The sequence below is a fragment of the Microcaecilia unicolor genome, chromosome 2 (genome assembly GCF_901765095.1).
Source record: "Microcaecilia unicolor chromosome 2, aMicUni1.1, whole genome shotgun sequence".
NCBI lineage: Eukaryota > Metazoa > Chordata > Amphibia > Gymnophiona > Siphonopidae > Microcaecilia > Microcaecilia unicolor.
In genome coordinates, this window is record NC_044032.1 from 288911683 (window position 1) to 288928117 (window position 16435).

General features: G+C 41.5%; 2 protein-coding genes across 2 annotated transcripts in view; both read right to left on the minus strand.

Moving 5' to 3' along the window:
- Positions 1 to 2160: 2160 nt before the first annotated feature.
- Positions 2161 to 8078, minus strand: LAGE3 (L antigen family member 3). The gene is made up of 3 exons (XM_030192436.1): positions 8025 to 8078; positions 7140 to 7268; positions 2161 to 2605 (listed from the first exon to the last, which is right to left on the minus strand). Exons 1-3 carry the CDS (start codon positions 8051 to 8053, stop codon positions 2485 to 2487), a joined length of 279 nt encoding a protein of 92 aa, XP_030048296.1. The 5' UTR covers positions 8054 to 8078; the 3' UTR covers positions 2161 to 2484.
- Positions 8079 to 15038: 6960 nt separating this feature from the next.
- Positions 15039 to 16435, minus strand: part of GPKOW (G-patch domain and KOW motifs) — a 34146-nt gene continuing 32749 nt past the window's right edge. Inside the window, 2 exon segments of the mRNA XM_030194249.1 lie at positions 15039 to 15913; positions 16108 to 16193. Of these exon segments, the coding sequence (XP_030050109.1) occupies positions 15785 to 15913; positions 16108 to 16193 (215 nt within the window). The 3' untranslated portion in view covers positions 15039 to 15784.

Consider the following 16435-nt stretch of genomic DNA (forward strand, 5'->3'; position numbering starts at 1 on the left):
TATATCACCAACCACCTGTATTTCTGTAAGGGGCCCTTTTACTAAGCTGCGTAAGGATCTGCGCGTGCTCAATGCGTGCCAAAATGGAGTTACCTCCCGACTACCCCGTGGCTCTTGCGGTAATTTCATTTTTGGCGCACGTCTGAAAACTATTTTTTATTTTCGGGTGCAAGTGGCATTTGGCGCGCGCAGGTCATTACCGCCCAGTTACCACGAGTCTTTACCGCTAGGTCAATGGCTGGCGGTAAGGTCTCAGACCCAAAATGGACGCGCGGCAATTTTCATTTGCTGCACGTCCATTTTCGGCAAAAATAAAGGCCCTTTTTACAGGCGTGCTAAAAAATGGATTGGCGCGCGCCCAAAACCCGCGCCACTACCGTTAGCCATTTTTAAGTGCGCCTTTGTAAAAGGACCCCTAAATGTGTTAATAATATCTGCTGAGTCTCTAATATAGGAGGTGATCTATGGAACCTTTGGTCTTAAAAAGTGACCTAATCGCTGCCATGATGGGTGTCGGGTCAGGGACTTAGGGAATATATATATATATATATATATATATATATATATATATATATATATATATATATATAGTGGGTATCACAGGATTCTTCACTTGCAAAAATTAAATCTCATGGTTGGTCAGGAATCCACCTTCTTCAGCTATCTTAATGAGGGAATCCATCTCTGCCTTGATCTCTTTAGTGGGATTACTTCTTAATTTAGAATAAAAGGTGTCATCTTCAAGTTGTCTGCAAATTTCTTGTTTGTAGTCTGTAACGTTCACAACCTCTACACCTCGACCTGTATCCGCCAGTGATGCATGTGTAGCTGCATGATGCAAGGTTCCACATTAGGAATCACCACTCAGGAAAAGGATCTAGGTGTCATCAATGATACGTTGAAACCCTCTGCTCAGTATGCAGAGATAGCTAAGAAAGTAAACAGAATGTTAGAAATTATTAGGAGAGGGATGGAAAACAAAAATGAGAATGCTATATTGCCTTTGTATTGCTCCATGGTGCAACCGCACCTAAAAGACTGTGTGCAATTCTGGTCATCGCATCTCAAAAAAGATAGTGGAATTGGAATTAGAAAAGGTACAGAGAAGAGCAATGAAAAGGATAAAGGGGATGGGACGACTTTCCTATGAGGAAAGGCTAAAGCAGCTAGGACTCTTCAGCTTGGGGAAGAGACAAGATAGAGGTCTATAAAATACTGGAGTAGGACAGGTAGACGTAAATTGCTTGTATACTCCTTCCAAAAGGACTAGGACTAAAGGCACGTGATGAAGCTAGTAAGTAGTAAATTTAAAACAAACCAGAGAAAATCTTTCACTCAACGTGTAATTAAACTTTGGAAATCATTGCCAGAGAATGTGGTAAAAGCAGTTAGCTTAGCAGGGTTTAAAAAAAGTTTTGGCTAATTTCCTAAAAGTCCATAAATCAATATTAAGATGGACTTGGGAAAAATCCACTGCTAATTTCTACAATAAGCAGCATAAAATCTGATATACTGTTCTGGGATCTTGCCAGATACTTGTGACCTGGATTGGCCACTGCTGGAAAAGGATACTGGGCTTGATGGAGCTTTGGTCTGTCCCAGTATGTCTTCTTATGAACTCTAGAGGGAATCCAATGCCCCCTGGAGCAGCCCCAGACAGACTATCCAAAGTGTCTCCTCCATGCAAAGCAGTAGGCTCCAGGTGGGAAGGGCCCTCCACTCCAATGGCAGGAGTTCCCATCGCCATCTCCAGAGCTGGCCCAAAACCTCCACCTCTGGACTTCGAGGCCATTATTCTTGCCTCTGGTGGAACAGTACCAAGCTCCGTAGCTTCCTTCACATGCAGACTGGCACTGAATTTGCATGTGCTTCCAGTTACTTCAATACCACACTGGCTGCAAGACAAACTTCAAAATCTCCTCTGGTTACCTGTAAATACATGAATGCACAGGGTCAGACCAAGGGTAGGAAGACACAAATGCAGAGAAAGATCCAAGGACTCATTCCTTGTACCTGACTATTCCCAAATAACTAGACAAACTTACCTTTTTTGTTGTTATAATGTCACCTTTAAATATCAGAATTTATTAAAGTACAGCAAACATTGTGAATGGTCCCCAGATATTTAGACACTTGTGATACAGGACTAGAACAGACTAGGAACACAAGATTATTTATTGGATACATTTCTTTCAAGCTTGAACCATTGTTTTTTCTAAGAAACAAAAACACATTTCTCTTAGTTTATTCCAAATGTTTTTCAGGCCTCAATCACAGCAAGGATGGCGGACTGGGGAAGGATCAAGAGGTCACATCTGAAAGCAGAATGTAAGAAAGCAAAAATGTCCAAGTGATAACCTAATCCCCAAGTCTAGGCTCCTGCAGCAAAAAACATGTCAGTGAAAGTGTTGCTTGTGCCTCTGGGCTACTTTTGCACAAAGTTCCATTAACAGGTCCCATCTCTCCACCAAGCATCCAGAAGTACTAGAGGTTACTGTCCAAAGGGGGACCAAACCTATCCATTGTCTGCACAGTGAGAGATAGCAGATCCAGGAAGCTGCTGACGGAGACACGCAGGATCCTGGCTTCGTCTGCTTGCCACTGCCTGTAACAGAAGAGCTAGTGGTCAGGAAGAGTTGTAACATTTGTAGTATTCAATCTACTCAAGAGATACCACAACAAGGCTACTGACTGATTCCAAACAATACTCTGCAAAAGTTAAGCATGCTGACAGTGGCTGTTTGGGATAAGAGCTGGCTGTTAGGTACTGCAAGCTGGGCATTCACCTGGAGAGCTATAAATTGACCACAAAAAGGAGGAAACCATACGATTCCCACACAACACAAAAAGTGGCAGAACACCACACTGGGAATGAACAAATATAAAAAAACATCTGATGATCCAAGACTTTCCAAGATAATGTAATTGTTAAACAACTTATGTTCGGGAGTCCCACAAGGATCGATATTGTCCCCTATGTATAACATTTTCCCAGCCCCACTACTTACACTTGCGCAATCGTTAAGTTTTACCGCATATGTATATACAGATGACATTCAGTTGTTACATGTCATAGACTATTCCAATGCTCATATGATTTAGAATATCAACCACAACCAGAAACAGATCTGTAACTGGCTTAAAGAAAATAAATTGATAATCCAAACAAATCTAGCAACGTCCTCTTCTCAAACAATCCCAAAGCCTCCTTATCATAACCGATCCTTTTAGGCACAACTGTTATTCCTCAATCGCCTACTATGAAAATGTTAGATGTTATCTTAGATGATACGCTCTCCTTTCAACTGCATATCTCTACTGTGATCCGACAATGATTCCACAAATTGTGACAAATATGCTCAATTCGTCCTTTTATTGACCCACCAGCACTAAACATACTCATCCATTCTTTCATTATCAGCAAACTAGACTACCGCAACTCCCTTTATATAGGCCTTAGAAAATCAGATATCAGGCATCTACAAATAGTCCGAAACACTGCGATTAAACTCATCCATGGTAAAAAAAAGTTTGACTGTGTTACTATGCTACTGAAAGAAGCACACTGGCTCTCATTACCCCATCACGTAATTTATGAAGTCCTACTTTTGGTCTTTAAAATTCACCAGTCTTGCGAACCCCTTATCTTTCCCGCAACCTAACCCCATACTCGAGCACTAGAACATTGCGTTCATCATTTCAAAACTTACTGGTAATCCCATCCTTCTGAGAAGTCATCCATCAACACACTAGAAAAGCCATCTTTTCAGTTCAAGGCCCTGAACTCTGGAACAAATTACCCCAGTCCCTACGCCAACAGACATTTATTTATTTTTATTTATTTATTGCATTTGTATCCCACATTTTCCCACCTTTTTGCGGGTTCAGTGTGGCTTACAATATGAGTTAAATGTAGGAGATACAATTTGTTACAGATTGGTTATGGATTACATTGTGCAGAGTTATGCGAAACAATTGAGGTGTCGTTAAAGAATGTAACAATGGAGCACAAACATTGAAACTTTGGAAGGAAACAATGGGAGCTTAGAGGGCGATAAAAAGGCATGAAGACATATGGTATATATCTTTCTGTGATTAAAGGTATGAATGATGTGATAATACGGGAATGAGAGTTCAGAGGTGAATGTATGATGCATTAGTGAACAGTAAGTGTGGACTTTATGTGTTTTGGTTCTTTCTTCAAATCATCACTTCAAAACTTTAAAATTAATCTAAAAACATTCCTTTTTTCTAATGCGTACTCCTAAACCCATTAGAAAAATCCATGGAGATGGAATCTGTTAGACCGCTCAGACCAGTCTTAGTCCTCCTTTCCTTTCACCCCCTCTTCTATCCTATATGAAAATTGTAGTTCTACCCAATCCGCTTTCCAACGCTCTATTATTTTCTTACTCTACTTTATGTTTTAACATGTAAGCTGCTCAGACATCCTTTTAATGAATGGGATTTATTTTTATTTTATTTCTGTTACATTTGTACCCCGCGCTTTCCCACTCATGGCAGGCTCAATGCGGCTTACATAACATAGTAACATAGTAAACATAGTAGATGACGGCAGAAAAAGACCTGTATGGTCCATCCAGTCTGCCCAAGACAAACTCATATGTGTATACCTTACCTTGAATTTGTACCTGTCCTTTTCAGGGCACAGACCATATAAGTCTGCCCAGCAGTATTTCCCGCCTCCCAACCACCAGTCCCGCCTCCCATCACCGGCTCTGGTACAGACCGTATAAGTCTGCCCTCCACTATCCTCGCCTCCCAACCACCACCCCCTCTTCCCCCCAACTACATGGGGCAATGGAGGGTTAAGTGACTTGCCCAGAATCACAAGGAGCTGCCTGTGCCTGAAGTGGGAATCAAACTCAGTTCCTCAGTTCCCCAGGACCAAAGTCCACCACCCTAACCACTAGTAACTTTATAAATAAACTAAAACTAAACGTATGATGTACAATGGTTGAAAGATAGTCTCAACACTATGAACAAATGAACCAAACTAATCCTATGAACCTATTTACCCAACACTTGCACATCTCTACCCACCTATATCTTCTATTATTCTGCTTTACTTAACTTATATTTTCCATATCAAGTTTCACTATCAATAACCTGTAATCCCTATTACTATGTAAGCCGCATTGAACCTGCTTTGAGTGGGAAAGCGCGGGGTACAAATGTAATAATAAATAAATAACATGGGCTGTGTTTCGGCATAATTGCCTTAGTCAGGCATCCAATCATCAACCAATGAAGGTGATGCAGCCAAAAAAGGACAGTTCTTCTGCTATATGACAACAAAAGTTTCTCAGAGTACTGAACCTTTGCAGTGGCTGTGGAGGTTATCCTCCAGGAGGCTATCTTTCAGTGCTGCAGTTGCTTCCCTTTCCATTTTTAAGGATAGATTCTTTGCAATACTGTTTTCCTTGCAGGGACAACACTTTGTACCTCCCCATTCTTTGATTTAAATAAGAATGTAAGAGGTGCCATGCTGGACCACTGGTTGACCTCACTGAGCCCAGCATACTGTCTCCAACAGTAGCCAGCAGATCCTAATAGGAAAGTCCAGCCTTTAAGACATATTGTTGTATTTCTAGTTAACCTTTATGTCTGTGCATGTTAATATCCAAACCACTCTCAGAAGCATGATGTGAAGAAACCCAAGTTGATGTGTTTAATAACTGCCTATAAATCTGACCTCCAAAAGCATTCAAAGCTATTTTAAAATCAGTTATATCCCTAGTCTTCACAGGGCTTCCCTGTGGCAGCAAAAGGAGCAAAGCACAATCCAGCGTTCCTCACACACACACGAGATCCACAGCTGGCTGCTCGGTGGGGTAAAGGCCCCTTTTCTTCCTTTCCACAGCCAGGATCAGGGAGTATGATTTTTCAATCCTGACTCCCAGCACACAAATAAACCTGCCAAAAATGATGACTAAACATTACTCTCACCTGGTTCTGATAACCATCTGCAATATGAAGTGCGTCATACTAACTCAGTCATAGGAACGGCTCCAGTTATTTTCTTGGGAGTGTTTTTAACCACAGTTTTCTTTTAAATGTCTAATATTATAAATGCAAAGCAGGCAGGAATCACAGTAGGAAATCACATTTCTTAACTTACTCTAAGAGCCAATTTACTTCATATTTGAAGGAAGACTACTGTTGCCTGATAGGAAATTTGGTCAAGTATCTCTTATCTAGAGGCTTGTTGCACAGAGTCACACTGGACAGCAAGTTTCAGTTTTATAGCTCCATGCAATAGAACTGGGCTATTACTGGATATTAAAAATAGGTTATCATAAACCTTTAGGTGTCCAGATTTAACCTCCACAGTTAGCACTTTTTTAAAATATCAGCCACAGTTTAAAATTATTCACAGTGCTGTTATCTGAATAGCAACCGGCGGGAAGTGCATCAAGTATCTATATAGCAGCAACATCCAAACCACTATCTGATACAGCAATTTTTCTGAATAACTATTAACTCCACCCTCACACCGCCCCAGCACTATCCAGATTGCGTGTTATCAGCAGCACTGATACAGGGGCCCAAGGCATTTAGCAAGCAGCAACTGCTGTTATCCAGACACATCAAGGCCTAAGATTTCCATTAAGTCTTTTAGGTGAGGCAATGTAGGGAAACTCAGTTATTCTCCCTCCATATCATCTCCAATGTGAATACCCCATTTTAAGCTAGAAGCTTACAGCTTGGGAATTGCTGAATACTAAATGTTATGAGCAGACTTTTTTTTTTTTTTTTTTAAGATTTTGGATAAAGGGGTTGGATTAAGCTCATGCCTTTTCAAGTAGTAGTTCAACGCAAGTGACATTCTGGTACATTTATTTCTTCACCTAGGTTTGCACCACTCCACAGACTCCTTCACTTGCTCAGTGCTCTCCAGCCTCTCTCTCTTTTTTTTCTTTCTTGCTTTAGAAAAGTGTTTTATTATGCTTGCCATTATTATGACCCATAACTTCCAATACAAGGATATTGCATTTTTCAGATTTACAGAGCAATGCCCCCAATTCCTCACAGCATTCCTCAACCCGCTAATATCTCCAAATACAACCTGTACTCCTGAAACGGAGAAACCTGATTTTCCCCAAAAGGGCACTTACACGTGAAGGATATTTCTGTTCACAGAGAGCTGCTTGGTGATGCCACCTCTTCGAGGCTCGGCATCTGGGGCAAGGGTATCATGGGCAATCTGGGCCTCCAGGCAAGAAGGAAAGGGAACCGTCAGTGTGCTGTAAACTGCTAGTCAAGGAAACAATAATATACACTATCTCATCTCCCTCAATCGACCTTATAGCACTCCCCCCCCCCCCCCCCCCCGCATCCCATATAAAGCCATAGCCCAGCTCCTTTCCCTCATTGCCTATGCTGGCTCAAACTGACCTGCTCAATGAGGACTTTACAAAACAAAGCCATGTCACACTCCTCCACAGCCAGGCCAGCCCTGCCCAGCAATATTACACCACTGCTTTACACATTCCTACAGCATCGTGCACAAAGGAAAAGGAGATGGGACTAGATATACCTCTTTTCTGTGGTTACTGGCAAAAGCAGTTTACATATTATAAACAGGTACTTATTTTGTACCTGGGGCAAAAGGTCACAGCCCCCACTCTATAGCATTTACAGTCTAGTGCAAATACCTATACAGGCCAGCTACCGAAGTGCCCTGCTCCAGTGAGGGAGACTAGAGGCGGCCAGTCCTGGTTTTGCATCTCCATACCCTATATAATGTGGTGTTTATACTTTGTAGCCGGGGGGGGGGGGGGGAGAGATCAGCTCTGCAGGTCTATGATGCACCGGGTCGGGGTTGTTGTCGCAAACCTAGGACTCGTCTCGCTCTACTGGACCCGGGCAAACTGGTGAATCAGCAGAGAAAAACTGCTAAAAATCAGCAAGGTTATAAAAAGGGGAAAGTAGCCCATATAGCGGACCCCCCCACTATAAATGCGGCTAAAGAAGCCTTGGCGGCCAGTAGGATAGGATACAAGGAGAGAGGTTGCGCTGCTCCGGCCATGGCGGCTTTCAAGTTCCGCAAACATAAAGAGATTTGATTGAGACAGAGCAGGAGACGGCATAACGTCAAAAAGTTGAAGCCACTGATGTTTGATCTCTCTTTCCCCTTCCCCGCGCGCAACCGTCGTTTTGTGTACACTCAAAACAAATCAAACCTATGAGCTGCTGCATCCACGTTCTCGTTCTTTATTGTTGGTAGCATTTTTATTTAATATCACTTATATTTTCAAACATGTCAGCTTGTGCAACATACGGATGTACATTGAGAAAGTATAACAGAATAAGTTTTAATAGGCAGAGTAATAATTTGCAATAAATCGTAATCAGTGTGTTAAAGGAGGGGCTGGTTATAGGGGCACTAACGTATTGTATTTGTGGTTCGTGCAGATATTTTTTTTTTTTTTTGCTCCTAGTAAAGGACCACTAAAAGACACCATATTATGAGAATCTACCTACTTATTTATGACATTAATAACCCACATTAAACATGAATTAGGTTGAAACCTTCGAGTATTTAAAATCTTTTTTTTTCTGTGCCTAGATCATGAGAAAGATGGTTTGTGGGAACTTGCTCCTTTTGTTTTGTGGAATGTAGTTATACTTTATAATAAAAATACACTTAATATTGTTTATTACTACTATTTAAAAGAGATATTCAATCATGAGGGCAGAGCTACCTCCATGCAGAAATCCAGAATCAGTCTAAATGTGCCAACATTGCCCAGTTCTGCTCTCTCTCTCTCTCTCTCTCTCTCTCTCTCTCTCTCTCTCTCTATATATATATATATATATCAACAGTATTTTCTCAATTATTACCCAAAATGTGCACACAATTATAATGTTCATTAATACATTTTGGATGTTAATTCTATTATTCTGTCTCACTATATTTCCAGTATATAAGTCATCACAAGGACAAAATATAAGAAAACCAATGGACTGCATTAGGGACTTATAGCCCATTTAGTTATGTTTAAACAAATGAGAGATCTGCATTAAAGAAAATATTTATTTTTATTATTTTAACTTATGAAAACCACTTGTCCCTGAAACATGCTCAAAACAAAATAAGCCATTTGTACAAAAGAGATGAGGTAAAGATGTGATTCCATGTTCTCCAGTGAAAGGAGAGTTTAAAAGTTTACTTCGTCTTTATAACACCAGGCTTCCCAAGAGTTTAAAAGTTTACTTCCAGTCTTTATAACACCGGGCTTCCCAAGGCAGATTACAACAACAGTTAAGACAAACCCATCAGTAAACAGGATACCCTCACTAAAATCTGGCCATGTATTACTGTATTGCATAAAACAGTGTAGACAAATAAACACAAAATACAGTCTTTATTAGAGCCATTTCTACTAGCTACAAAAACTTTTGTTTTAGTGATATTCAGTTTTGATTTCATGATAGTTATATCTACATATTGGAAGGTTTCAAATAAATTAAAAAGCTGTAAAATAAGTAAAAAGAAAAAAAATATAATTATATAATTTTGTCCTCCACATTTTAAGGCAATGCTTATCCAACTGGAACAGCTTTTGACTTTTTTTTACACATGGACCACACATAAGCAGTCTGTTATTTCAAATAATCTTTTGCTATTGTTTTGGGTGAACCAGTGTAGTGGCAAGCTCCATCTACTGGCTTCAATCCATATAATGGGCTAGATAGCCTCATTCTGTCTCCTGTTCTCAATCAAACCTCCTTGACAGAACTCACACCCACAAAATAGCCTTAACTGAAGCACTCCAAAGAACTCTAAATCCTCCCCTTTTAGGGACCCCTCCATTGATTGTCAGGTCACTACAGATTAAGAAGCATCCCAGGCAAGGAAGTTAGATTGCGGCAGAAGATAGCATGACCTGAAAAAGCTGAAGCCAATAAGGTTAATCTATCTCCCTTTCCCTCTCTTCTGTGCAGCCATCATTCCCATTCACCCAAAACAAAGCAAACAAACCTATGAGCTGCTGTATCCACATTGTCGTTCTTTATTTTTGGTAGCATTTTTATTTGATCTCAAACTTATATTTTCAAACATGCCAGCTTGTGCAGCATATGGATGTACACAGAGGAAGTATCAGTTTAATCGGTTAGAGTAGTAATTAGTTCTAAATCATAATCACTGTGTCATAGGGACTCCCTGTATTCGTGCAGAGATGTTTTCACCTAGTAAAGGGCCACCAAAACACACATTATGAGAATCATGTGCTCAACAATCAGAGACACTATTTAAAAGAACAAAAGGTATTTTTTTTTAAAGTTTTAATAAACATTAATTAGGTTGAAACCTGGGAGCAGTTAACATCTTTTATGCCATGTATACATCAAACGAAAAAGATGGTATGTGGGAACTTGCTTCTTTTGTGGAATATCACAAAAAATGCACTTGCTTTTTTTTTATTATTACTAATTCAGAGAGGTATTGAATAATGAGGGAAGAGCTTCCTTCATGCAGAAGTTCTGTCCAGAGTCAGTTTAATTGTGGCACTACTGTTCAGTTCTGCACACTATTAGCTGCCAAGTTCAAACAAAGTTAATTATGTTCAGTGGAAAATAAACCTGTTGGCTCAGGCTGCCTGCAATGTTAATATTCCATCACTGTTTAATTATTGCTACCAAGTATTACATATTATGGGCATTTGTGTTAAACTTTGATTGTTTTAAATTTGTTTATCCAGACCTTACATGCGCATGGTATTGCTGTTTAAATCCAAAGGCGAATCCTAAGGGTGATTGAACAATTAGGTATAAACTGTGTTTCTGACTTTACTTGTTTTGGACTGCTTTGGGTCCTACTGATCTGTACACCTGTCTAGAAGTTTGGAAGATGGACTCTTCCAAATCTGAAATTCTGAATAAATTTGGAGTCAGGGTCATTAGCTTAAGAGTCTCATGCAAGTGAGAGGAAGAGTACTAGTGGTTAATGCAGTGGGCTTTGATTCTGGTGAACTGGGTTTGACTCCCACTGTAGTTCCTTGTGACTCTGGGCAAGTCACTTAACCCTCCATTACCCCAGGTATAAAAATAAGCACCTGTATATAATATGTAAACCACTTTGATTATAACCACAAAAGGCAGTATATATACCCTATCCCATATCCTAGTTGGGCTCTGGGCAAAGCTTCTGAGAAGAAGCAGTTCAGCTTTATCCTTATCAGAATCTTACAGGATACTGAACTGGCTGCTCTCTTCAGCTATCTTTAGATCAGGTATGGAAGGTGAACATTGATCTCTGTCAAATACTACCCCCTCCCCCACAGGGATGCATCTTGTGACTGTAAACATCTACCTTTGGACATGGACTTTTGCTCGTCAACCATCATGAGAAATAAGGGGAACCAAAACTGCAATACCAAACAGGCAGACAAGTTCAGCTCTTTCAGTAGGAAGCAGAAGTATTGGGGGCAGTACTAAGGGCTTCACTGTGTGTGAGAAAACACAATGCTTTGCTCAGTCTCTATTTATCAATGCCCCAGATCTCAGGCAACAGAGAACAGCCCTCTCTGGGGTTGACATAATAAACTGTACAATAAAACAGTGCACTAAGGGGCAGCTGAAGGAGGGTAGAATCCAGACTTTTGAAGGCTTACGCGAGCAACATAAATTAGATAGTAGGATCACTTTACTTTTCTATAAGTAAAGCATTTCCTACAACCCCCAAATAATCTCCAAGAATAATGCCTCCTCCCTCAAAACACCCAGGGAAAATCTGCTACAATACAAAGAAAAGAAAGCCACAGACAGAACCCCCCTTATAGTAACATACAATCCAGAGCTGGAAAAACTGAGGAAAATCATAAGAAATCTGCAGCCACTACTCCAGGAGGATGAATTACTGAGATATTCCCATCCCCACCAGTGCTGGCCTTCCAACAGCCACCCAATTTAAAACATAAGCTAGTGAGAAGCAAGCTCTCAAGAGAGACCCATAAAGAAGAGAATGGCACACATCCTTGCAATATATCCAGCTGCAAACTATGCCAAAACATTTCACAAGACCCCACAGTCATTCACAAAGGAAAAATATTCATCATAAAGGAATCCTTCACATGCTCATCTTCTAATGTAGTATATGTCATCCAGTGTAAAAAATGTGTCGAAGGATGCTATATTGGAGAAACAAGCCAGATGCTGAATAAGAGATTTAATTTACATAGACATCATATGAAAAATGCCAGTGCCAACCAGTATGTTACTTCTGTGGGACAGCACTTTACAAAACCAGAACACTGTACTAATGATTTTATGGTGAGAATACTTAAGGGAAACTTTAAAACAATACAGGAACACAAGACCTTTGAAGTCAAAATGATTAAATATTTTGACACCCACCAGACAGGAATTAACAAAGATCTGGGTTTTCTAGTCCATTATAAACCATAAAATTTCACTGCTTTGTCACCCTCTGATCACCATGCATCTCTCTCTGTCCCTCATCCTCTCAGCCCTCTCTGTTTCTCACCTAGCCCATCCCTCCCTTATCCTTTCAGACTGTCACTGAAATACTTTGATGTTTCACTTATATATGCTGTTACTTATCAAATGTTTGCTTATTTCTGATCTAAGAAGGGCTACCTTCGAAAGCTATTCAAAAAATGTATTAAGTTAGTCCAATAAAAAACGTATCATCTTATTTTCTTTTCTATGTTTTATTTTGACTCTGGGCAAGTCACTTAACCCTCCATTGCCCCTGGTACAAAATAAGTACCTGAATATATGTAAACCGCTTTGAATGTAGTTGCAAAAACCTCAGAAAGGCAGTATTTCAAGTTCCATTTCCCCTTCTATTCTATTTCTATTGACTGCTTTTAGAAGTGGACTAACACGGCTACCACATCTGTCTACATTGGCAGGAGATTAGGATAGAAATGGAAAAGAAGCCAAATCCAGTGGAATGCCAATGCATCAAAATATATATACTGTCAAGAGAGGGGTAGTATCAGTGCTATATATCTTGGTGAGTATTCTAAAGTTCCTAAGCATATGGCAGCTGAGGAGAATATGGGTAAAAGGAATCATTGTTACAAATATGGTAGGGTGGCCCTGAGATAGCCAGATTGTAAAGTCTCACTGTCTCTGAAGGACAGGCTGCAGATTGAGGTCCCATGGAACTCCAGGTATGTTTTATTGAATGCTACAATTTTAGGCATGGCTGGTGGGATGGAGGTATTGGTGTGGTACCTTTTTATTTCAGCTAAGTTCTATATAGTTACAGCTTGGGAAAACACTTGAAGTGGAGGGAAACTATATGAGGTATATACAGTGGAGGCACATACAGCCAAGACGAAACACAACCCATTGCTCTTGGAGGGGGAACTTCTATGGAAGTGGGAGAGAAGAATACTATTACGCATGCAGAGGGTGTAAGGTTTTGCACCAGGGTGAGGATGGTTATTGTATCTCTGTTACAGTTGTGGTGGGAAGGAGAAGACTTCACTAATGCATTGAATCTGTTTTGAATAAGTTACTAAAAATTTCAGTTACAAAAATGTGCAGTGACAGAAAAAGCAGTGGTAATTTGCTGCATTGGGCATAGTCGTTCCTTTCCTGTCCATACACGAGCAGGAAATGGTTCATACACTGAGAGACCTTTTTAAACAAAAATAAAAAGGGTTGGGTTCCCTAACCTCCATAGGAGTCAACTTTTCAAAATGATTGGGGGTGCTGAAATTTTTATTTTTTTTACAGGTGATGCATTCCCCCCCTCCGAGTTCCAGTCCCTCCCTCCCAGTTCCAGGGTCCTCTCCCCCCCCCTCCGAGTTCCAGGATCCCCCCTCCCTCCGAATTTTAAGTCATCTTACCTCATCGGGGTTATGCCAGCAGCAGCAGCAGTGAAAAGCATGCAGGCTCGGCACTTCAGCCCTTCCCCTCTCTCAGCTCTGGTCCCGCCCTCATTTCCTGTTTCCGCAAGGGCAGGACCAGAGCTGAGAGAAGGGAAGGGCTGAAGCGCCAAGCCTGCACGCTTTTCACTGCTGCTGCCGGCATAACCCCGACGAGGTAAGATAACTTTTAAAATTTGGAAGGAGGGGGGACCCTGGAACTAGGAGGGAGAGAGGGAGGGAGAGGGAGAGAGGGGAGGGGGGAGGAGGACAACCCTAAAACTGGGAGGGAGGACCCTGGAACTCGGAGGGAGGGAGGGACTTTTAAAATTCTGGGCTGGCAAAGGGAACTTTCGGTGGGTGCTGAGCACCCACGGAGTCGGCACCTATGCTAACCTCTGCCCCCACCCTCAACCCACAAAACTTCTCTGGTGGCTCAGTGAACCCCACACCTCCCATGCTCTTCTCCAGGACTAACTGATCCAGGGAACAGCACAAGGGAGGCCTCTAACCAAGGAGTCTCCATACCGCTGGACCAGACCACCCTTGGACCAATCATACTTATTCGATCCAGGAAGAGGCATTCAACAACATCCTTCCCTTCTTATCGCCATCTTGAAAATGGCAGCACCTGACCCTGAGCAGTGTGTCAGTCTGCCAAATAAGGGATTATCTCCTTTATTTGGAAGCACTGCCTTGACAGACAGATCCTGGTGGCATGTCTTGATGCACTGCTGGGATCAGGTGCCATGATTTTCCAAAATAGCAGCAGAAAGAGAAGGATACAACTGGATGCCTCCCTTGACCAGGTTAAGTATTATTGATCCAGGAGTTCCAGCAGCATGGAGGTTCTCTGGTCAACAGCCTGCCTATGATGTATGTCTGGGCCTGGGTGCTCTGAATCAGATAGCCTCAGGGGTAGGGTGGCTACTATACCCACTTGTGCAGCATTTCACCTCATAGGACTCATGACTTTTCATCTCAGATGATCCTGCTGTTCCCTTACAAGAGCTTTGCTTCAGTCCTGAGCTGAAGTAAAGATTGTGCACTAAAGGGATCTAGAGGCAATAAAGTCTCCAAAGTGGCCAATTATGTTGGTTTCAGCACTATCAACACAGCATACAACCATATTGTTCAAACTGGTGAGGAAACTGTAATATGACAATGTATAAAAGGAAAGCAATTTATTTACAGCACAAACAGAAATAATAAAAATTACTCCTGTGTTAAGCAACCCTATACATTTAGTAAGGAAAATTCTGTGCAGCAAGAGCAGCTATGAGCTCTGTGTAATTTTGTGGATGGGAAGGTGCATAGCATTACCAGTGGTTGAGAGATTCAGGGAATTCCACCCAGGCATTTAGCATGCTGTCTGTGAGATTCTGGACAATTCCATAGCTGGAGGCCATTCTGTACCATGTGACTGTGTGATTTGGGGTTAACTCCATGGACAGGGAGCATTATGAGAGACTGGGATTCTGGGTAATTCCATAGATGGGGAGGTAGCACAGTGCTGTGTGACACTGGGATTCCAGATACTTCCATGACTTTGGAGAAGATCAGTACTATGAGATTCTGGAGAAGTTCAGCACTGTGTGCATTTGTGGCATCTAGAGCAAGTCTACAAATATAGAGGTATCCAGCATTATGCAAGACTGTAAGATTCTGGGTCATAAGAGTGGAGAAATGTATTCAACAGAAACATGTAACACAGGCCATATGGATACAATCTGCAGAACCACATTCTTAACCAGTCAGATGCTTTCTGGAGCTGTCACAGGAATAATGGCTCGTTTGTACCCAGAGACATGTAAAGTGTCTGCCACATGAGTTCAAGCCTCTGGGTCCAGGATCTTCTTCAGCCCTAGAGCTGAGGCACTGGTTCTGTCATCTGGCCCCTGTCAGGATTTCCCTCAGTTGTCTGATTCTCCAACATAGTGACAGATAGAATCAAAGTCAAGTTTCAGCACATTCACTTCATCTCTTTGGAGTTGCACAAGGGCCCTGCTCTTCTCTTTATCCCTGCAAAGGATCCGTCCAACCTAAAGGCCACAAAGAGTAACCTTTATGAATTACACACACATTGTCACCCCTTCCTTCAAAGTTTAAACACTCATGGGATGATCACACATTCTCCCCCTCTCCCCCTGACATAATGAAGAGAGCAGGGACCTTCCCTCTTTCAGTTTCCCCTCTGGTTACTGGCAGCAAATGAATAGCTAGTCTTGGTGCTCACCTGACCCCGGTGCAGTCCCAGCACCACCATAATCCAGCAATCCTCTGCTTTGGGAATTACAGTCTCCAACATCGACTCTCTTATGCCTGAGAAGGAGGAAGCATGGTGAGTGTTCAATTATACAGCAGAAAGAAGGGTCAATAAATAACCTGCAGGTGATCTCACTATTGGAGTAGTTTAATACATCAGTGACTAGCTTCAGAAGAAGGGAGCACAGATCTTGAAAGCTAGATACAGGTATACTGAGTTCTTTTAACAGAATTTTAAATTTGGATTTGTTTGCCTTTATGAAGACATTCTCCCAAGGTGGTGTACAACAAGCATAGCT